Source organism: Perca flavescens, chromosome 2, assembly GCF_004354835.1.
Source record: "Perca flavescens isolate YP-PL-M2 chromosome 2, PFLA_1.0, whole genome shotgun sequence".
NCBI lineage: Eukaryota > Metazoa > Chordata > Actinopteri > Perciformes > Percidae > Perca > Perca flavescens.
In genome coordinates, this window is record NC_041332.1 from 17,479,923 (window position 1) to 17,503,735 (window position 23,813).

Here is a 23,813-nt window from a genome sequence, read left to right on the forward strand (position 1 = left end):
TTAAGGAGCATGGATGGCTGTTGAGCACTATTGATGAGGAAAAGGACTAAAATCTGCCACTTTTTCAAGTGTAACTACACTTGTTTCAGACTTTCTTGGAGCAACATTCCCTTGATGCTAGTACTGTAGATAAATGCTGGTTTATTTAGGAAAATTCCCAAAACAGCTCTGTTTATGTGCATACAAAGTTGTAATTTAAAATAAAACCACTCCAGTCAGGCAGGATATTAATGTGGCTTGTCACATGGCTGACAATGTACATTTTTCTTACTGAAAAGACATTTTGAAAATACATTATATAGTTGTTTTTGCCTTCCAACAGTGATACGCCCTGGATTTAAACACAGGCTACAGATGATTACTGGTTAGGAAGCAGAGGTTACTTGAGTGCATATCTCTATTCGGCCGCTTACCTCATCTACCAACCAGCTAAGCAAACCCATATAATCTTCTTCAAACTAAATAATACACACTGAAGAGGAATTATTTCTGTGAGCAACAAAATAATCAGTGATTAAATAGATGCTCTTTCAGTAAATATGCCACTGTGAAATTACCAGCAGCCTAAAATAATCACAATGTCTCCACAGGAGTATAAAAGACCAACAAGAGCTAGTTCAGACAAATAAAAACATGGTGAAACAAGGGAGGAAGTTGTGCAAGAAAGATTTTGGTTAACAGTCCACTTTTGTCTTTTACATTTTTCATGAGTTAATGCATGCTAAGCATTGCCCTGTCATGCAGTGACAAGTAAAAAAGAAGACTTGATGTGGTGGAAAGGTGATAAAAAAGGATTGGTGAAGGTTGCAACATTATTACTTTAGGACTGAAGAAAGGTCATTGATGTTCTTGCAGCTGCTAAGACCGCAAGCACCATCACACACGCAAATGTACACACACACACACACAATGGTGCACACCCAGTTGGGTCTTTATGTTTTGCCAACTCAGCAAAGCAGGAGCCTGAGAGAAAGGGGGTTATGTATGCCCCACTGCAGCTCCTCTCCCTTCGTACTACATTCCAGCAGCTCCGACTGGGTTACATGAGCTTAGGTCTGGCATGTGAGTGCACTGCATGTGATGCTATAATGTGTGTGCATGCAAGACAGTAAAGACAGTGCACCTGGTTGCTGGCTAAGCAAGGCTCTCGTGCCACCGCCTTCAAAAACATTTCGCACAGCTTGTTCTCGTTTAAACTTGAGAAAGATAATTTTGTAGACCTTTTATGAGTCAGAGATGATTTAGATGTTGTGTAATCTTTAGGCAGAAAAGTAATCTTAGGTGAAATCTAGCTTTAAAAAAAAAAGAGGAATGGGAACCACAGAAAATCAAAGCCCACTGTGGTTGTGATGATTAATATGACCATGATTAATATGGTTAAATGTTGAGGTGCTAGACCCATATCGACACATAATGGTCGAGTGTACAGTTAATATGCTTCGTTGTTGCAATCATGTTAGCAGCTTTTCCAAAAAAAAAAGATATTACAATAAAGCAGTGTGCTCTGCCCCAACTTGTACTACTACATGAAAGCTGTGAGTAATTCATTTAGTGAGTGAGTAATTAAATTATTATTACTACTGAGAGCTTATTCTTGGGAAGAATTGATTTTAAACAGTACTACTGAAGCAAGAACTTTGGAAGTAAATATTTCAGTGGTCCTGTTTGTAAATGTTAGAACATGTGTGGGTTGTTTTCTGTGTGTGTGTGTGTGTGTGTGTGTGTGTGTGTGTGTGTGTGTGTGTGTGTGTGTGTGTGTGTGTGTGTGTGTGTGTGTGTGTGTGTGTGTGTGTGTGTGTGTGTGGTGTATCTACCTCCACGGCCAGTGCTCCCAGGCTCTCCAGAAGATTGTCGGTTGCAGCTGAGACATCCTGAACAACTTTGGGGTCCGACTTCACATCCTTCTGTTAGAGAGAAAGGGCATCTTCACTATGTTGCAGAGATTTTACACTGTATTTTTGGTTTCTGGGTGCAATAAATACATCCTGAAAAAAGGCATTCATTGAAACATAAACTGAAACTAAACTGATGTGCAGATTATGTAGTTTATTATGTAGTTATTTGTTATTTATCATGTATTATTGTATTAACATCTATACTAGCTTTCATTTTGTATCTGTTTATTCACTTTGGTATTAAATATAAGGTAAGCAGGGGGGAAACAGCTCTGGTAAAGGAGAAAGAAGAGGGACAACATTGGGTTCAAAGGTGATGGAAGAGGGGAGCCGAGAAAGAAAAACATGTCAGCATAGCTTTGACCTGTTCCCGTCCGTCAAACTGTGTGCGTGTGTGTGTGTGTTTTCTCATCTATCAGACTAAGCTGTCAGCTGCTGAAATGCCTGACACTTGATAAAGCTCAGATGTAGCTGAAGACAGAACAGCCGTCTAGGAAGACAGAAAGATACTGTAGCTTTCTCCTCTCTCTCTCTCTCTCTCTCTCTCTCTCATTTGCTCACCCTTTTTGTCACATTTTTTCTCGAATTTCTATTCATCTCTCTTACACACATATACACACTCACACACACAGAGAGCAACTTATGGGATATCGTAAAGTTCCTGCCTTCACTTTTGCACAATTTAGTTACTTTTGGAAAGGAATTTCCATTATTGCATCAACATGTGGACACTGAGTTCATATAAAAAAGATGAAGAGAACAGTCTATTTTTGGGTAAATCAGGTCCACACTGAGCCAGGTAATGATTTCATTCTCATATCAAGAGACAAGAAAGCAGCGTTTCTTATCTTTTCAACAGCACAGCAAACAGCAGAATTGCTGACATGATTTATTTCTGAAACCGGGATGATACTCTGTCTCTCTTTCTTTGACTGTTTCTCTCTCTGAAGATCAGTACAGAACACAATGTTTTTTTTCACCTCTTGCCACACTACACCATTGTGACTCACATTTGGGTCACGGGTTTTATGGGAAAGGGGCAGGCTGTTCAGGAAGAAACAGGCAGAGGAGCGGTAACGCTGGACAGGGAAGAGCGGAGGGAGGATGAGAGGCGGAGGGAAAACAAGTTAAGAAAACAAGGGAATACAGAAAGCCCAAAGTTTCATAGTAAGCAGAAAAGACGAGGGATAAGGGATTTACATGTCATGGCTGAATGCGGGGGTCTGGTGATTTCATGCCAGACCTATACAAACAGTGATTCCCCTTGTCACATAGTGTCACAGTCAACAGCTCCCATTTAGCAGTCAAAGTAAAGATGCGTGGCCCTAACTGTGACAGAAGGATCCATGTTGTTGAGGACATTTTTATCATCTTTTAATTTAGTAGCTAGGTTTTTATTGTGATGTTAAAATTCGAATTCGCTGTAAAACTACAACTGGTTGATGTGTTTGACTCACCCGGATAGGTTTGAGGAAGTCCAAGTTGGACAGAAAGTGGCTCTGGGCCTTGTTTAGCCAATCACTGGAGGAATTGCAGATAATTTCTTGCGTCAGACGGGAAACATTGCGATCGGCAATGTGGACAAACTCCTCCAGGGGCGTGGTGTTACAGAGGTCTCTGAGATGAAAGCCAAAACCTTTAGTCAGCACCTGGAAAGAGAAAAAAAGAGCACATTGGTTCAGAAAGAGTAGAGAATTGTGATATAACATGTGTTCTAGATACTATGAGAGGACATATATAGAGAAATATATCCAACAAATAAATATCCATAAAAGTGTGTCAAATGTTAATGTGACAACATGGTGGCATGCCAGACTGATCTCCTTCAAGTTGAAATTATTATAAGTCCACTCTTCAGTTAAAATAAATACTACACAATAACTGTTTTACATAAAAGAGAAAAGGAGTTGAGTGTCCATGTAAATATTGTGTAAATATTTAGAGATGATCCAGTCAATTTCTATTTCCCTTACAGGAGCATAAAAAACTCTTAAACAAAGCAAATGCAAAGATATAGAGGAGTATTTGCACATAATGTTTGGGTCTCTTTGCCATCACAAGTAATATTGATTTAATATGTGGTGAGTAACACTGTTTGTGTTTTAACACAGAGTACCCTTGGTGGTTTGTCCTGTTATGTAGCAGTCTAAAAACGTTACATTCTTAAAACCTGACCATGAGAACAAAACTATGATGCTCATAGAAAGATATTGCCGAGCAACCATGAGGGAAAAACATCTTATGAATGTCAATGCTGGATCTTGCCAAGGACTTTTTATACAAGAAACGTCATCCAAATAAAACTTCACTCCGAGAGACTCATCTGGTGATTTTATTTTTCTTTACATAAACCATCTTTGTCATTTAAACAATGCTTCTCTTCCCTTATTTTTCAAAAAGACAATCTAACACATTATTTGGGAGCGGAAGCAAAGCTGTGCCCGTGCAGTTGAAAGAACGTCCTTTTCTGGGACATCAAAGCATCCGAGTACTGGACAGAGGCCGTTTTCTCTGACAGAGTCAAGATGTTCGGAGTGTGTGTCTTTGTATGTGAGTGATTGAGAGAGACAGAGAGAGAGCAAGGGGGGAGCACACTGACTTATCATCTAGATGACTATAAACTGGTCACACACACAATCACAGCTGGTAATCTTTTCATTGGAAAAACATCAGGGCTTAAAGCCTTTGGAGTGGGAATGTAATACTTATTGTCTGATAGAGAATTCAAAACATATATTTCCCTCAAGAAATTGTTATGATCATATATATATGTCTTTGCTCTTGTGCATCTTATTGCTGTTCTAACAAGTCATTCAATAGAAATAAATAAATAAATAATAAGCTTTTCCTTAATTTTCAATCCCCTCCTTAAATAATGTTCCTCATGACTTTCATAGACTACTGCATCCGATCAATAGATGTGGAAAAATGGATGGTAGAAGACAATCAGATTGTGTAACGTGAGTTTGTCTTTGAGCCTCTGTCTGTGCACGTGAGGAGAACTGGGGGGGGAAGGGAAGAGGGCAGAGGGGCAGTCATGTGACACCAGCCATCCAATTGCAAAGTGGGGATGATGTGGAAGGCCGGGTGTGGGGCTGTTGTTGAGGCGGACCCTTACAGTCTATGGGTGGAGGATCTATGTAGTGAAATCTGTCCATGTATGTGCGTGATACTGTGTTATACAAATAATCTTGATTTTAATGGGAGGTGTGTATGTGTATGTGTGTGTCTGTATGTGTGTATGTGTGTGTGTGTGTGTGTGTGTGTGTGTGTGTGTGTGTGTGTGTGTGTGTGTGTGTGTGTGTGTGGGGGGGATCGGGAGGGGTCATCATGTCAGCTAAAAAAATAAAAAGGGAGTTGGATTTTCTTTTTGTGGGAAAATATACAAGGAAGAGACAGAATTGAGGGAGGCTTTTGGTGCCCGGCAGCCTCTTCACCCAACCACCCCTCACCATCAGTGATTTTTCTGCTGGGTATTTAGGGCTTAGCTGTGGACCAACAAATGCTGTCAAGGCAAGGTCATTGGAATCATGCACGTGCACTGTGACCAGGGGGATGGGGGTGGGGGGGTATGATTAACTCATGTGAAAAGGACTAAACAAAAACAAAAATTTGTTGTCTGCTATAGGTAATATGGGCCGCTAATACTTGTGGCGAGACCTTTATTATTTAACATTCTTCAATGTGGTTTAATCATTTCATCTACAACAATCCACTATTTTTATGTTAGAAAATCTCAAACCAATAAGTAAACTATTAGCATTCACTGAAGAGGAAAAGTTGGGAGGATGGGAGAGGAGGGTTTATTATTAAACGTTGGAATATGTAGGTTTAAGAAGGGTATCGCAGTACTTTAATTTCAACATTAATAAAAAGATAGCAAAGAAATAATAATCTTAGAATTGTTTCTACCTTCTCCAGATTGACGTCAGCTTCCACTATTTGCTTCAGCGCGTGATGAGGAAGTGAGGCGTTGTGGTGCAGGAAGTGGGAAAGCGTCTCATCGTCTTGCAAAAAGTCCTTCAGCTTGAAACCTAAGGAAAAAACAAATTGAAGAAGTGAGTCAACTAACTATTAGACACACACAAAAAAAAAACATTTTGGTGGTTGATAGTGCCAGGACTCACAGCAGTGTTCCCAGCATGATATACAATGAAACCCATCAATTTATCCATCCATTTATATTCCACTAAAGCTGCAAACCACTTTCTCATTCAATGACCATGTGAAACAAGTTATTAAATGCATCCTTGCGTATACTTGTAAAGTGACTATATATATAAAATTCCTCAATAGTCTGATCAAGAAAATCTACAAAATCCTCACTATTTCCTTGTCCAAAGTATAACTCTTACATTCTCTAATATTCCAGAAATGTATGACCAGTGAAAACCCCAGTGCAAGAACTCCATGATATAATGCTCAATGAGAACCACAATATGTAATACATCAAAAATTAGTAGACTCAAACTGAAAACAAAAAAAAACATTACTGAATTCAACTCCAAATGACTCCAAATCAAATGGCATATTTGAATACTCATAACTTCACAAACAGAGCCACACTGTCCTCTCTGAACTCTGAGAGCTTATTGTACTTTTGCTGCATTCCAAACAAGTCAAACCATTTCTGAAAATGGCCTGAGTCAGCTGTGTGCTTGCACGTGCTCGCTCGCGCACACACACACACGCACGCACGCACGCTCGCACGCACACACTCTTCTCAGTTTTTGTACACCCGGGTTACTACACGGCGTTCCACTTTGGTCCAGACACTGCCTACCAGTCTTCCTGTCTCTCCCTCTCTCTTACACTCTTCCTTCCTAAATGTCTCTGTCTCTACCTTTCACCTACTTTTCTGTGCCCTGAGCCACATCTTAACCATTTTCTACCAGAACTTGTCCTAGACTTTGGGTGACGCTTTAAGAGGAATCATGCAGAGAACAGGAATAGCTCCTGCAGCCTGCAGGCTGTTATTTTAGTTACTAACTGTGCTGTCTCGATCTGTTGTGTAACTTTTATGTTAGCATGGCTTAATACTTTAAACTTAACTGATTGTTTTTCACCCTAAAGGGGTTTACGCATGCTTTTACTGCCTTGGATTACCAATATTAATACATTTAACAAAGAATGAATGCTTACTGCTCTGCTCTCGTCTAGTCTGTTCACACATTAAAAATGCTGAATTGAATAATTGAATTAGATTGCTTATTTTAAAATGTCTTCCACCCCCCCTCTCCGTCTTCTGTCGCTTTTATCTCCAGTAAATCTTTTTCTGCTTTTTAATCAGATGACACACACACACAAAGAGGAAACATTTTGCTTCTACTGAACTGAACGTCCCCTGGGAGGAAGTGAAAGAGAACAGTTTGTTTCTGTGTGTTCAGAAGGCACATATGTGGCATCGCTCTCCCCTACTGCATCCATGGCTGTGCACCAGGATGTGGGCTATTTGAGTTTGAGGTGTGAGTGTGTATTACACATACATCCTTACCATCCCTGCTCTCCATGGGCCTCTGTGCATGTGTGTGTGTGCGTGCGTGAGTGTGTGTGTGCACCTGTGCCTGCAGTGTGTAACCTCAACTGTCAGGGGTGAACAACCAGGGAGTGCTAATAAGGTCTAATCAGTGTCCCAGTAGGAAGTCACAGCTCCCATGGTGCATTGCATCCAAAGGCCCTTGAGGACAGACCAGACTGGATGCAAAGTCGGACAGTACTTTGTGCAGTCAGAAAAGGTGCTTGCGTGTTTGTATTCAATTTCCTGGTTTTATCTTATCTGTGTGTTTGTCTTAGTGTGGCCTGCCTACGTGGTTTAAACCCCCTGAGGTAGCAGGAGCAAAGAGGCTTTCTAAAGTAAGAAAACATAAGTAAGAAGAAGATAAGTAAGAAGTAACAAACCTTATTTGTGTTTGTTTTTCCGATGGTCGAGCCAGTTAATGTAGGGCGAGCCCTACATTAACATTTAAGTCTGTGCTTGCTCCTGGCGGTGCCTACTCATATTTGAAAATACTGTGACACTAAGGCTGAGCAATTTTATCGATTCTGTGATATATATCGATGTTTTATTCCCCAAGAAAGTATCGATTTTTTATGCCGCGAGTATCGATACATAAGTCCCATTCAAATCCCCCGTGTTTACCCCCGTCAGCCGGCCGCTAGTGTCGCTGTAGAGCAGCCAACGTCAACTGGCGGCCCTCCGCCAAAGCTTTTAGTCTGGCCCGCAGAATAATCATGAATTCACAAAATGCAAAGAGGAAAAACTGTGTTCTGTTATTTATCATTTCAAGCATTTAGAGCAAAAACCCAGCCCCCTGTATTTACATCTCTATTCACATGCCGGGATTCTGTACATCGATGACCGAGCTCCACACACACGGCTGAGCCGAGATGTGTGTGCGTTAAAACACACACACAGCTGAGCCGAGATGTGTGTGTGCGTTAAAGGTTAAAACACGCAGCACCTGACTGGGAACGATACAGAGTTACCAGCGGCTGCTGGGGCAGATGAACTCACGCTGGTCTCTTTTCTGTAAATAGGCTACAATTAAACCTCAAAAGCTCAACATTGACCATCAGACCATACTTATCTCTCAATCATTTATCTATTTGGTATTAAGAACCTCTTAAAAAATGTTGCACGTCTCTGTTCTTTAAATGCTCAAATGTCTGTTGATTTTCTCCATTCCATCTATCTGCCATGTCATTCTGTACTATCTTATAAAGCAGGAATGCATTAAACCTCATCAAGAAAAGTATGTGCTGTGTGATTTATCTAGTTATCCTATAGGGGGGAAAAGCGTATCCCTCTTCCTGACCCTTTACAGGGCTCCTTCCCTGTCAGTGTAAATCTCATTCGCTGACACCCGTCGGTTGCTGAATTATTAACCGACATGAGAGGGTCTCATTAACCGACATGAGAGGGTCTCCACTCTACATCCACTACATCGGTGCATTCCCTCACATGGATTAAAGACAAATACCGAGCGGAATATGGGATTAAGCACAATGCTGTGCATTTAGAAATCAGTTGTGATAAAGTGCACAGATGTGCTGTTAAAATGATAAAGAGCTTGAATTAAAACAAAAATCTAATTAAAATGTAGTGACCCACACATAAGATGAAGATTTATGACTGGGCTCTAATGTATACTGCTCACAAGATGGAAAGGAAAAGACACAAAAAGAGATGAGGACATCCCAAATGAGAAATTAGCAAATTTAGGAATTTGTTAATGAATAAAAATGATTTTCTTTTCATTTACTCATTACATGTTTACTCTCTCCATTTTTTCAGGCCATGCTATGCTTTGTAGGGCCGTTGCATAACGAAGTGTACCTTTGGGCTGGTAAAGCAGACTGTAGCCAAAACAACAAGAACCTTGATTTGTCTGTTTTGTCATAATTTCTGATGGTACACTCTGCTCAATTTACCCTTACATTAGTGTCTGATGAGAAACCAAGCTAATACATCTTTATTTATAGAAACACTAATGAAACAAACGAAAGGACTCCAATTAGACTCCCTCATTTCACGTTAGCAATTAACTGAGGTCAGTACTTACGTCATTGCTGTTTACTGTTCTTGCACTCTGTCCTGTAATGCCCTTTGTTGTGTTATTATCCTCCATTTTATACAGTGTTTATGTTTTTTTTTTTTTCCACCATTACATTGTTTTCCATTTTCTTTTTGTCCTGGTTGTCTTTGTACACATGGTCGGCTTGAAAACAGACATTGCTCCCAGCTTGCCTCCCATGTCAGAATGGATACTGAATTGAAATGAAAATATCTTTTTCACTCAAGTTAAGTCTTTGTATGACTTATATGCAAGTCAAGTAAAGTAAGTGCAAATTCAACACAGCCAGCTTTCCTATTTGCAGGTTGCTTTGACGGAGTCAGCACAGTGAAGTCAACAACAAGATGTTATTTTAGAAAAATGACCTTTCTCTGCTTCAAGAGGTAATGATAACAAATATCTCCCTCTTTCTTCTTCAAAAAGAACGCATTTTAAAATGTTATTCTGCAAACTTGAGCACTAACATTTCAGATTAGGATGTCGGTAGAACTGACAGCAGAGATAGCAGAATCACGTCTGTGACCGCTCCTCGTAGACAGGAAGCAGCAACATTCCAGTCAGAACAACTCGACATTTACTACCAGATCTGTGGAAGGGATTGTATAATGATTGTCAGGGTGGTGCACACGTTTTTCCTGTCTTGTACCACCACTGGCACGTACAGTAATAACAGAGAAGTGCAACACCCAGTGGCTTCTGGGAGAGGGGCCCACCACGGCTGACAGGCAGTGATAAGGAAGGGACACGCTGCACTCTGACCGCTGAACGCCACTCCGAAGACTTGGAGCTAACATCAGCTCAGTCAACCATTTCAGGTAGTTTAATGGTTAGTAGACTGAACAAACTACAATCTACTTTGTTTTCAATAAAGGAAAAGATAATCATCTAGATGAAATATCTTGACAAAAACTACTTCTTGCTTCTTTGGAAAACAATACGTTTCGTAAGAGTTTTCCTTTCTGTTTAAATGAGCATACAGGCAAGAAAAATGGATGAATGGGTGATCAATGTGTATGGGTGGGTGACTAAAGGGATTAATCAGTATCAAAACAACAGAAAATTAGCACAAAATCAAAGGGATGTCCTTACGAGCACTGTTCTTCTGCAGCTTCTTGAGGGCCCTCAGCAGTCCCTTGTAGCCCTCGTAGCTTTTATCATTCTGTGAGTAGAGCAGGATCTTCTTGGCATCAATGAACAATCGGGAGATTCTAGTGAGGTTGGCAGAGAGAGACAAAATCAGACACACTGTTTGACATCTCTTAAGAATTCAAAGCCTGAGAGGATCTTTTCTAAATTTTCTAAAAGAATACACTTTGTGACTTAATCCGAATTATTATGTTGATAAAAAGATTGAAAATTATAAAACAAAATGACACAAAACTTTCTTTGCACTAAGTGAATACTTTGAATCAACCCAAGCAATGCATTGATTTAGCTATGAATCAGCAAGAGGGCCATGTTACTCACATAGAATCATTAAAGTTTCCCACCACCCCGGGACTCTCGCCAGGGGTAGGATTACGAAAGCACGGGTTGTTGGCGTTACAGATGATGCCTTGCACCCAGGGCAGGGACCCCGCTGAGGGCATGGCCTTGTTCGGGAAATGGCCTGAAAAGGAAAGGGACAGCATACATTTTTTATAATTAGTTTAAAATTTGGAATATCATCTCAATTTACAGACATCATTCAGCCTCACACAAGAACATTGTTAACCAGTATTGTCATTCTAGCAAATCACATGAATTCTTCCATATTAACGCTGCGTTCCAGGCAACCCGTAACTCGTGTTTTCACAACCTTCTCCCCGTGAAAGTGCCCTGGAACGGCAGTCAAACCCGTAACTTACTACTCGTGAACTCGTACCAGATCGTTGTACTCCCAGTTACAGTTTTGACATCACACACACATAAACAACAATGTCAACCCCTGTTAATGCTGTACAGACGCCGGTGATTAACGGTGAAAAATAGAAATAAATAGACATAAATAGGCAACGTAAAGTAATTCCGCACATTATCGCTAGTATCAGCTAGCGCTAGCTAACGTTAACGTTAGGTAGCCGTTAGGTAGCCGTTAGTTAACGCTAGCTAGAAGGGTTTGTCGTGACTTTGCCTGGAACGCTATTGAGTCGTGAGTCATGACTTGAAGTTGTAACTTACGGGCTAAAAATTGTGTCTGGAACACAGCATAAGTGTCTCAGTAACTAGTTATTAGTAGTAGTATTAATAGTTTTACTTGCCCACCAATCCAACCTAAACTCCGAAAAAAGTATTCCACTGTGTGTAAATAATTACCCAGCTATCTTTAGCATTGGCATTATCTTTACAATTGTTTGTATTCTTATCAGCAATCTTAACTGCTACTGCTGCAATTTACTGAGGTTAACTAGCTATTATACTGAAAAGATAAGTGTAGAGGGCACAAAGGGAAAGTTGGAGTTCACTGGGTTAACTGGGTTCGGAATGACTTGATACACTTGTTACAAATAGGGGAATTGTTTTCCTTGCTGATTGGATTTTTTTTTGGTTCTTTTTATCAGTGAGTTGAAACATGGTCAAAGTTGTGAAACCACCTTTTCCAGGAGCTAAAGTTCCTATCACACATTCACACAGTGCAAACAAAGGTTGACAAATCTGAGCGATATTACTGTGACAATAACATGGAAACCTTGGATGACTAACATTATTGATCTTACCAAGAACCAAGAGGCAAAAAATAATGGCTAAAGACAGACAATGTCTTAGAACAGTTGAATAACAGACTACCGGTAATACTGTGTATAATTTTATTATTTTGAAGAATTTAACTCTCAACTTGTAATACTATATCTCTACTTTTATTTACTTTTTATTTATTTTATTTATTAAATATCAGATGGTTAAAAAAAAAGTTGCAAAAAATAAAATCAATATTAGATGTGAATAAAGTAAAAAATAATTTAGTACCACCCTCCATCCCTCCCTGTCTGCTTACATTGATGTTGCTCGTAGGGTGGATAATGTATTCGGACTGAGATTAGGATGAAGAAGATAAACAGGGGCCAGATGATCTCAATCAGCAGCTGGATCTAAGAAAGGAAGACAAAAAGAATGATTAAAGAAGTTAATCAAGTAAATAAAAGTGCTTCACACTCTTGGGAAACAAATGAGTTAATCGTCCCAAAAAAGTGTTTCCTTTGTGCTTTGCAGGTTTTGTGTAATTTCAGGTCAACTAAGGTCATTTCTGCTGCTTTAGTGTGTGTGTGTGTGTGTGTGTGTGTGTGTGTGTGTGTGTGTGTGTGTGTGTGTGTGTGTGTGTGTGTGCGTGTGTGCGCGCGTGCGTGTATGAAGGGAACTGTCAACTGTTGTCCTTTATAAACAGTAATCCCCACCCTGAGTCTGGGTAAAGCATGTGGGTTAAGGGGAGACAGAGTGAGACAGAGTGAGAGGTCTGCAGGGTTTAGAGGACTTTGTCCATCTGTTCCATATGGCCCTTCTGCTTCAGCTGCCTGTGTCTCAGCTTTAACCAGCATGGCAGACACGCAGCGCGGGGGGAAAGAATAAAGACGCGCTGTATCCCTTTGTTGGAAATAATTTGATTTGATGTGAAGTAACCACAGCCATCACTTTGAGGAGGAGTTTCTGCTTGAAGGTCAAACTGCTTAATTGTATGCAGATGAGCCTCCTCACATATAAAGAACAACAATGCTATTGGAACAGAATTTGATTTAACTTTGAGTGTGTGGGCATCATCAACCAGCACAAGATGGTAACTGGACAGTGGGTATGACATTATGTGTCATCATCACATCTTCGACAGACTCATAGAAATCTGTAAACTGTAATGCTTTTCGGTCCGAGTGGCTCGGAGGAGAATTACATCATTTCCATTGTTGTGGGCTGTGTATTGCAATATGCATATTATTTATGAGGAAAGACCTAAACATGTACAAAGTCTTTCTAATTCCCTTATGACTCGTCATGTGATACTGGAAAATCATCTCTGATTTAAAGTCGGTCCATTGAAAATGTGGCCGACACAAATCATTCAGGGGAAATTATACAAAAGAAGAGATGCCCCTCCATTTAGCTTTTTAGTCTTATTTTATGGATTGACCTGAACATGTGCTTCATCGCATTATTAGCACAGCTAACTTCAAACAAGAAGCCAATGCAACGAAAGATAATGATTCTGATTGGCAGCATTAAAATACTGTATGTGATACTTTTTTTCTGAGTGGATCATTAAATAAAATCAAATACACAAAAACAACCCAGCACTGATAAGTGAAAACCTCTGTTTTAAGAAACTATCATAAGGAATGGAATATTTATATTTTGAAATTAATAAAAAAAAAAAAAAAAAAAGACCAAATAAATAATTGACTGTGTTCTCATCCAGTCCATTCTTCTTATGAGTAAGTAATTTAAAGCACTCCTACTTACAGTCTGTCTCCGTCGGTAGGTAAAGTTCTTCCAAAGCAGTAAACCCAGTTGAGTGGAGACTGCCATGTTGACGTCTTCCCTACCTCACCGAGCACGCTCCAGCTCCTCACTGTGAACCCAAAAAGACAAAGAGAGAGGGTCAACCACTGCCATTTTGTACATGTAAAACAGGCAAAACTCAACAAATAACACTTTCCTCACTATGAAAGGGCCACAGATAAAACAAAGTCAGCTGACAAACACTTTACAGTCCAGCTTTGTTCCTTTGGAAAAAGACATGGTCTACAAAAAAAAATTGTAAATTCCACATACACTGACGCACAAAACTGATGTGAAAACAGAACAGAAAGTCTTTTCATCATCAAACCATAACCAAGTGCATGCAACTGTACCAAATATGGCTGTAACGTTGAGTTGATCGTGCCACAATAAGGCATGAAAAGCAATTCAGAGTCAGAAAGAGAACTTTCATAAAATAAATAGCATTACAAAAAATCATCAAGGAAAAAACAAACAAACAAACAAACAGCAACACAACAAACATTAACTGGCTGCTTATTATTATTATATTCTAAAAAGTTGACAAAACTAAAATGCAGTAAATTGCCATCAGATCAAATAATCATGACAACGGATTCACCTATTGAACCAAACTGTTCTGAAACGCCGACCAGCCAAAAGTAGAGCAACACTCAGCAAATGATGTCGCCTGATGACTGAAGAAGGATGCAAACAACTGCAGATTCAAGTCTGCTTGATGTCGACTCATCTGTCCAAAGGTCAAGTGACAGTTAAACTGGGAGGATGAGTGGATTGTGGGAAGTTTCCAAGTGGTGAAACGTTTTTTGGTAATCCCTTTTAAGGCTGTGCAATCAATCAAATTTGAATCACAATAATTATTTTGGCTCCTAAGTAGGGCTGCAACTAACGATTATTTTTATAGTCGATTAATCTGTTGATTATTTTCTCGATTAATCGATTAGTTGTGTTTGGTCTATAAAATGTCAGAAAATGGTGAATAATGTGGATCAGTGTTTCCCAAAAGCCCAAAATGACGTCCTCAAATGTCTTGTTTTGTCCACAACTCAAAGACATTCAGTTTACTGTCTGAAGAAACAAGAAAATATTCACATTTAACAAGCTGGAATCAAAGAATTTTTATTTTTGTCTTAAAAAATTACCCAAACCGACTAATCGATTATCAAAATAATTGACTATTAATTTAAAAGTTGACAACTAATCGATTATTGATTTATCTTTGCAGCTCTACTCCTAAGGATCACAAAAACAATGCAATCGAGAGAAAAAACAACTATTTTCCACATTACGTTTTGAAAGTAAACTCAATTTGTCTGGAAAAGTATCAAGGGGAATTTCACAGTTCAAGGTGTTTTCACTGCTGATTTGTTGAACTGTTTCACTGTTTTTTTTAAGTTCAATAAATGCAACATCTTTCCAAAAGTCAATAAATTATTGTGTTAAATAATCAACATTTCAATATTGATCAAAATAATAGCGATTGTGATTTTTTCTATAATCAAGCAGCCCTAATTGCTTATCATCAGAATTTTCACCCCGACCTCAGTATCACATGCTAAAGTACATTTAAAGTAGGCTAAATGTGACAAGAAGACCTCCCTGCCCTCTATGATCAATCTAAACAAAACAACCACTGATCAAACAGCATTAGTGAGTTTACCCAAAGTAATGTAATAAGCAGATATACACTTTTACGTAATTTTTCTTTCTAGGGCACTTGCTTTTTCATGCCCATTTGTTTACATTCTATTTGCAGATTCGAAAGACCTTGTATTTTTGACTCCAGAAAGAAAACTAAAATACACAAAATATATATTTTAGTTTTGTTATTTTGTTTGTCATTTTTACCAAAGAAGAATAACTTTGTTATCTGGACGCTAAGTTGGCCAACAACCCCACAAATCATAAACATGGAGTTATCCAGCTAATTTTGTAATCCTGTTTTGTCAGACAGACACCTGGCCATCAGGGGCTACAATTAGCGCAGCAACCTAAGACCGAGACCTTAACTCCTTTATTAGAATCATCATGCTTTACAGCACATGAGGAAAATATAGCTCAGGTCTTAAATGTTTATGTAATCACCGTTACAATTCTAGCTATGAAATTGATCACAGCTCCCACTATAATTCTTATATTCACAAAAAGCTAATCAAGACATTTCATCACCGTTTAAAGTTAGTCCATACAATATCTTACACACCAAGAATTGTTATTATTAATGTTGTTGCCCAATTTTTCTGGCTGTTACTTCATTTCCGGTGGTTAACTTGGAGTTGTATTGTGAAATCTACAGACAAAGAATCAAAGTTTATTATACTGAATTCCCTTTAAATACAGAATAAAGCTGACTGGATGTCATAGAGATTGGAACGACAGCACAACAATGTCAAGGACACAGTGATGTTCAAATAGTATGCTCTCCACTGATCATTTGCTTGTGGGTGAGGCCCTGCCCCAATCAAATCATTAATCCAGACTTCTATGGTTTTACACCCCATTTTCTCTAACGCAATCATAATGACACCATAATCACATCTAACCACTTCCCCAGTAGTTTCCACTTACTTGCAGGTTGAAACAAATATATAACACCACTGCCAGAATGTATGCCTTCTAGCATTACATTATTGCCAGTGGCATGGACAAAAAGACGGTAGGTATCAAAAGAAAATCAAATACAATACAGCTGCCAACAACATTTTAGTTTTTATAACTCAAATGCATTGCACAAATTTCCCAGTAACATGCAACTGGCTGTATTAAGTAAATCCACTGGAATGCATGATATGTCACAATGAAAAACCAACAGGACCTTTGGGATGAACAAACAACACAGCGATCCAATATCTGCTGTACTAGTACATCTGTTTTCTCTATGAGTCACTTCATTAAATAGCAGCAGTCACGGCACAGCAGGCACACAATGTAAAATGCCTACTGTAAGACAAACACAAACTAATAATCACCAAATAAACAGCTGGCCATTTGATAATAAAGGACTGCAAAAGCTGATCATGTGATTTAACAAGGGCACAATATGAAGCTATTTAACTACCCTAGAAACAACGTTAATGCTTATATTGCTGTTGGCTTAAAGACAAAAAAAAACATCATCAGCACAGGCCTTGTCCATAGTCACAAATTAACATTTTCTCCTACAGGAGATGTTTGGATTTGTCAGCGAATATGCCAATAAATACCAAAAAAATCATATGAAATGAATAAGGGGAAAAAAACACCACCTACATTGCCATATTGTGGTCTGCAATGTTGCTGTATGTGTAGGCGGACAACAATTTTCCACATTTGGATTGGATTTTGCCCCCTCCTAATTATTTCCCAAATTCACTATCAATTTTGATTACTGAAATACATAGTGTCTCTAAAACTCTTCCACCGTCATCTTGGGATTTATATCTTAACATAACATCGTGCTTACATGTTCATTAGCCACTGAAAGACCTGATTTTCATCGAACTTGCATCAGCTGGATTCAACTGATGTTTTCTGTCGGATTTTGGTAAACACTGAGCTGAAAATACATGGTATGCAGAGATAACAGGGACTGTGCTGAGTCCAACAGCACAAATGGTGCAGAGCCAGGGCGCCTCTAGTGGTACACAGAAAAATCTTCTTCTTTTTTATACTTGTTTACCATCAATCCTCACTCACGTGCTGTATCGCACTTATTGGATTTTGTTTTCAACTCCATTGTCTTCGTTGTTTCAGAACACATAGGCCTAATTGAAAGATCATTTAAAATGGAAAACGAATCAAAAAAGGACAGTTCACTTTTCCCATGACAAAGAAGACGATAAAAGACCGTCGATTCTTTGTATGAAAGACATTTTTGCTTCTTCAAAACACGAATGTAAACAGAAAGCGAATGTATGTTGTCGACGTTGCACCATCACTGCAGACATGCACATGAATAAAAGCACTAAAATCAATAAGCTACATTACTGCGCTGACCCAGAACACATTGTGGAAAAATACATTTTAACATGAAATGAAGGAAAAAAACAGGCTACTGTTAATTGTCATACAGGGGCATATTTTTCACTGCGCCTTAATATCAAAATTATGACAGAATGCCAAAATTCATCATTTGACTGACTGACTGACTTATAGCCTATAAATGCTACTTGTGTTACTTGTGTTTCATTGTTCTATTAAATGAGGTTACTGTCGGTCATTCAGTTTCGCGACGCTGACCCAAAGCAGCGTCAAGTCAGCCAAAATGAGACTACAAGTAAGGTGAATGTGCTTCCAGCATTTAGGCCGTAACAAATGTGACTTAAAAATACTTGCAATTTATGCCCTCCTGTAACCTTCTAAATAATTTAGACGTGGCTTTGAATTGCATAACATTACGAGGGAATGTGAACATTTGCGTTGTACTTCTCACTTTATTCATTAATGCTTACATTTTTATCAAATAAAGGACGTCGCCACAAGGAGGCTTTTATTTTTGCAATAATAACCGGAAACCTTGTGTTTGACTGTAGCTAACTTGACACTGGTCCAACTCATTACACGGTCGAAGAGGATGATAAAAGAGCAAAAACCACCAAGGACAATACTTGTCATTTTATCCAAACAACGACATTGCCTCGAACATATAACGTCCATTCAGCACATGGCAGTTCTTGTTTAACTTTGCGACCTTAAAATGAAGGGGAAAAAAACCCTCTGCTACGTTATCATCACTCAATACCAAAATTGTTTTTTGTTTTTAACGTTCAATTTGCCTACTCAAAGCCAAAAACAGAACATATGAGATGACAATATATGAAGTGATATGAAAATATGTTTTTTACTGTAACACGGTGGCAAAGCCTACATCTCTTTGTTGACCCAACAAAGAAAGTCATAAACCTCCCCCAAAACTCCAAACCCCCCAAAAAACTCCAAACTCACCGACCTTGATTCTGAACGGTGTTAATATCCACTGTCTCTTTTTTCATACATTAAAATCCTTCGTCCAGAAAAAAAAAACTTGCAAATGGTAAATGTAACGTACTCCTCTGCCGTGTCTCAGTGTCTCAGTGTCTTGACAAAACTGTTCTTTTCTCCTCCGGCAGGGTTTTATAGCGCTGCTCGATGCGGAGCAGAGCGGAGTAGAGCAGCAGCAGCAGCAGCAGCAGCAGCAGCAGAGGTAACTAACGGTCACCGTTTGATGCTGCTCCCATAAAAGGCAAGCACGTGTGGAGTCAAAACATCTCTTAAAGGGCCAGCGACACCTCAACACCTCATCAATGCACCGTGGGGCTTTTCAAAGAATATTAAAACACTACTTACTTACTGCTGGGCTAGACTAGGCCACGTCCACACACAACTACTAGGCCTACTACTAATATAGCAATAATCATTATCATCATCATAATAAACCTGTAACAACTTAAATATTCACACAGTCACATCAAGTGATGGCATACAGTTAAGACAAAATAAAAATGGAGTAATATTATTATTATTACTTATTATACATAATTTGATATATAGATACATGGATAAATGGATTACTTTATTCATTCAAAGGGGAAACTGCAGTGTTACAGAAGTCATATCACATACAACAATAAAGAGAAAGGTACTATAAATATAGGCCTATAACTGAAATGGAAGATGGGAATAAAAGAACTGACCATAATCTTTAACTCTAACCTATAGTTGTAATTTAATTGGTTGATAGTAATGTCCTCACCATTGATTTTTCTTTTTTAAATATTAATAAATAAATTATTATAGTCAAAAAGTGGATAAGGAACATTGGATATAAAACATGTAGCAATAATAACAATTCCATTATTATAATATGGATAATAGGGGTAGGAACAATTTGATTAATGTACAGTACAGGCCAAAAGTTTGGACACACCTTCTCATTCAATGCATTTCCTTTATTTTCATGACTTTTTACATTGTAGATTCTCACTGAAGGCATCAAAACTATGAATGAACACATGTGGAATTATGTACTTAACAAAAAAGTGTGAAATAACTGAAAACATGTCTTCTAGTTTCTTCAAAGTAGACACCCTTTGCTCCGATTACTGCTTTGCACACTCTTGGCATTCTCTTGATGAGCTTCAAGAGGTAGTCACCTGAAATGGTTTTCCAACAGTCTTGAAGGAGTTCCCAGAGATGCTTAGCACTTGTTGGCCCTTTTGCCTTCACTCTGCCGTCCAGCTCACCCCAAACCATCTCGATTGGGTTCAGGTCCGGTGACTGTGGAGGCCAGCTCATCTGGCACAGCACTCCATCACTCTCCTTCTTGGTCAAATAGCCCTTACACAGCCTGGAGGTGTGTTTGGAGTCATTGTCCTGTTGAAAAATAAATGATGGTCCAACTAAACGCAAACCGGATGGGATGGTATGTCGCTGCAGGATGCTGTGGTAGCCATGCTGGTTCAGTATGCCTTCAATTTTGAATAAATCCCCAACAGTGTCACCAGCAAAGCACCCCCACCCCATCACACCTCCTCCTCCTCCTCCATGCTTCACGGTGGGAACCAGGCATGTAGAATCTATCCGTTCACCTTTTCTGCGTCGCACAAAGACACAGCGGTTGGAACCAAAGATCTCAAATTTGGACTCATCAGACCAAAGCACAGATGTCCACTGGTCTAATGTCCATTCCTTGTATTTCTTGGCCAAAACAAATCTCTTCTGCTTGTTGCCTTTCCTTAGCAGTGGTTTCCTAGCAGCTATTTGACCATGAAGGCCTGATTCGCGCAGTCTACTCTTAACAGTTGTTCTAGAGATGTCTCTGCAGCTAGAACTCTGTGTGGCATTCATCTGGTCTCTAATCTGAGCTGCTGTTAACTTGCAATTTCTGAGGCTGGTGACTCGGATGAACTTATCCTCAGCAGCAGAGGTGACTCTCGGTCTTCCTTTCCTGGGGCGGTCCTCATGTGAGCCAGTTTCGTTGTAACACTTGATGGTTTTTGCGACTACACTTGGGGACACATTCAAAGTTTTCACAATTTTCCGGACTGACTGACCTTCATTTGTTAAAGTAATGATGGCCACTCATTTCTCTTTACTTAGCTGATTGGTTCTTGCCATAATATGAATTCTAACAGTTGTCCAATAGGGCTGTTGGCTGTGTATCAACCTGACTTCTGCACAGCACAACTGATGGTCCCAACCCCATTAATAAGGGAACAACTTCCACTAATTAACCTTGACAAAGCACACCTGTGAAGTGAAAACCATTTCAGGTGACTACCTCCTGAAGCTCATTGAGAGAACACCAAGGGTTTGCAGCGGTATCAAAAAAGCAAAGGGTGGCTACTTTGAGAAATCTAAAATATAAGACATGTTTTCAGTTATTTCACACTTTTTTGTTAAGTACGTAATTCCATATGTGTTCATTCATAGTTTTGATGCCTTCAGTGAGAATCTACAATGTAAATAGTCATGAAAATAATGAAAATCCATTGAATGAGAAGGTGTGTCCAAACTTTTGGCCTGTACTGTATGTATCAATGATTTTTTTCAAAAGTTTTTTTTAAATTGATTCTTTTCCCCAGAAGCGATATTGTTTTTTTTATTAATGTATCTACCAATGAGTCACCAAAATATTTTCTGTTTATACGGTAGCCTACCGCCGACGGCAACTACATCATATCCGTTTCCAGCAAAACAGAACTTGCATGTTATGTACTTTTTTACAAATGTAATAAATGTCAGACTGAATGACTAATATGTAATGTGCATTTCTTTTTGAAAACAATTAGTTTTTAGAAATGTCTAGTAATGTATTGTCTCTAGAAGTGTATTATGCAACAGTTTTTATTAAAGAAGGAAAAGAAAATCACAATCGCAGTACTTCTAGAATCGCAACAAATGAAAATCACAACACAATTCGAATCCGCATGTGAAAGAATCAATTTGGGACAAAGGCATATCGTTCCAGCCCTAATGGATAAAGGATAATAAGATAAAAAATACAGAAGTAAATGTAAACTGTAATGTATTGTAAAGTGGCTCTGAGAATTATGTAAGCATATACTAGAGAGCACTGTACTGCAAAGTTCAATAAATATACTTGAATATACCTCTTTCTTCTTTTTTAAAAAGCATTCCTCTTGGTGAGTGTGAATTTGGTTGTCTGTTTGTATATGTGTGTAAGTCTTGAGAAGGACTGGCAACCTCGGAGTAGCCTGTCGCCCAATGACTGCTGGGATACGCTCCAGCCCTACGTGACCCTGAACAGGATAAGCAGCTTAGAAAATGGATGGATGGATGTTAACAAGCCATTGCTTCATTTGCACTTGCTGCTGTCATCCATCAAACCTGGACTGAGATCACAAGGACACCAGGCTTACTTCCAGTGATGCTTGTAGCAAAGCACAATATACCTGCAGTACTGTATTGTTTTCTTTCACAGTTGTTGCAATATAACCCAGTTTATGATTCTAAGTTGCTGCACTCGGAGATACACATCTTCCACTTGACATCTCTCTGCAAGGTTCTTAGCAAGTTGAAAATTTCTGTCCGTTTTTAACATTTCTTGAGAGATTTTACATAGCTAGGTTGTTTGATTTCAGTTTTCCACAATATTTTTCAGCGTAAGTAAATAGACCCCCAAAAGATTCTGTCTCAGGTCTGATGTTTGGTTTGTGACTGTGTCTTCACTGGTAAAAATAAAAATAAAAGCAGTGTGACTATACAACTGAAAAATAAGCACTGATATTTTTAACCCTCATCACTTCATGTTGCACCTTGGTCTAGTTGCTACTGTGACTCCTGTCAGTCCTGTTGCTGTAATACTGATGTTTTGTGTGCCCTTCTGTTGATTGACTGACTCATTAAACAACTAATTCTAATTTTAAATGGAACAATACATCTTTTGAAACCAATTAAAGTAAAAGTAAAGTATGGCATTAAGATGAATACGTTTTGAAATGTTCTATTCATGTATTTCCTCATCTCTACTTTACATTATACTTTATATAAGACATGCATGAACGTAGAAGAAATAGGTAAACTAAATAAAGCCTCAGTTTGTAAGGGTATCAATAGATTACAAAAAGGAATGCTCCTCTAACACCAGACTTAATATGAAACATGAACATTTACGGCAACATTTCCATGAATTAAGAAGAATTGATATTACCAGCATTGCAGCATGAGTGTATTTTGTGTATTTTCCTGAAACAAGTTAAAATGCAGTCCGTTCTCCACTGTCTTGCTGCCTGCTCAGTGAGTGTGTCCTAAAAACTTTTTAACCCCACCGATGGCTAAACAATGACAGACTGTGTTGAGCATGGCCAGTGGGTAACTGGACCGCTCTACGGTCCAACAGCATTCTGTTAAGGACCAACTGTAAACACCTCACATGTCATCACACCAATATCTGGCTGGACTGTGTGTGTGCCTGCATGACTGCCTGCCACCAACACCAGATTAAACAACTAAAAGGTGGTCTGAGGGAGGACCTTGTTAGCAAAATTTATTAGAGACATTTTGCCTTCATAATGATAAAGTGGGGGTCAAGAGGGAGAGGGAACAATTGCACAACTAACATTCCTTTCCTTACACTTTAACAATGCCTGTAGATTGCCACCCATGCTTTAAATCAATACAACTCAGTAGAGCATTAAATAGAAGTTGGACATTATGACCCTGCACTGCATATTGTAAGGAGAAAACAAAAATAAATAAAAATCAACCACAGCTGACACCACGCTACCATGATTAGACACTTTTTGACCGCCCTGTTGACAAATCCTTAGACTAAACAGCAGCGTTTCCCTTTAACACTAATCCTATTTGTTTGTTTGTCTGAGAAAAGCTGCGGGAGCGTGCTGTACAGTTCAGGCTAACTAATGTACAAAGAACACGGCAACCATCTGGCAGTGATTAT

General features: G+C 39.0%; 1 protein-coding gene across 4 annotated transcripts in view; it reads right to left on the minus strand.

Annotated features, from left to right (window-relative positions):
• The window catches only part of LOC114547436 (ATP-binding cassette sub-family A member 1), a 43,490-nt gene extending 24,408 nt beyond the window's left edge, over positions 1-19,082 (minus strand). For 2 of the 4 annotated variants that reach the window (XM_028566838.1, XM_028566816.1), the window contains exons 1-8: positions 18,861-19,082; positions 13,895-14,003; positions 12,444-12,537; positions 10,937-11,078; positions 10,559-10,677; positions 5,808-5,929; positions 3,353-3,544; positions 1,815-1,904 (exon numbers count right to left, since the gene is read on the minus strand). In XM_028566838.1, coding sequence (XP_028422639.1) covers positions 1,815-1,904; positions 3,353-3,544; positions 5,808-5,929; positions 10,559-10,677; positions 10,937-11,078; positions 12,444-12,537; positions 13,895-13,960 — 825 coding nt within the window. In that variant the 5' untranslated portion in view covers positions 13,961-14,003; positions 18,861-19,082. Of the gene's footprint in view, positions 1-1,814; positions 1,905-3,352; positions 3,545-5,807; positions 5,930-10,558; positions 10,678-10,936; positions 11,079-12,443; positions 12,538-13,894; positions 14,004-14,534; positions 14,556-18,856 lie in introns of those variants that run through there. The other 2 variants (XM_028566824.1, XM_028566832.1) reach the window with 2 other exon arrangements.
• Between the last annotated feature and the right edge of the window lie 4,731 nt (positions 19,083-23,813).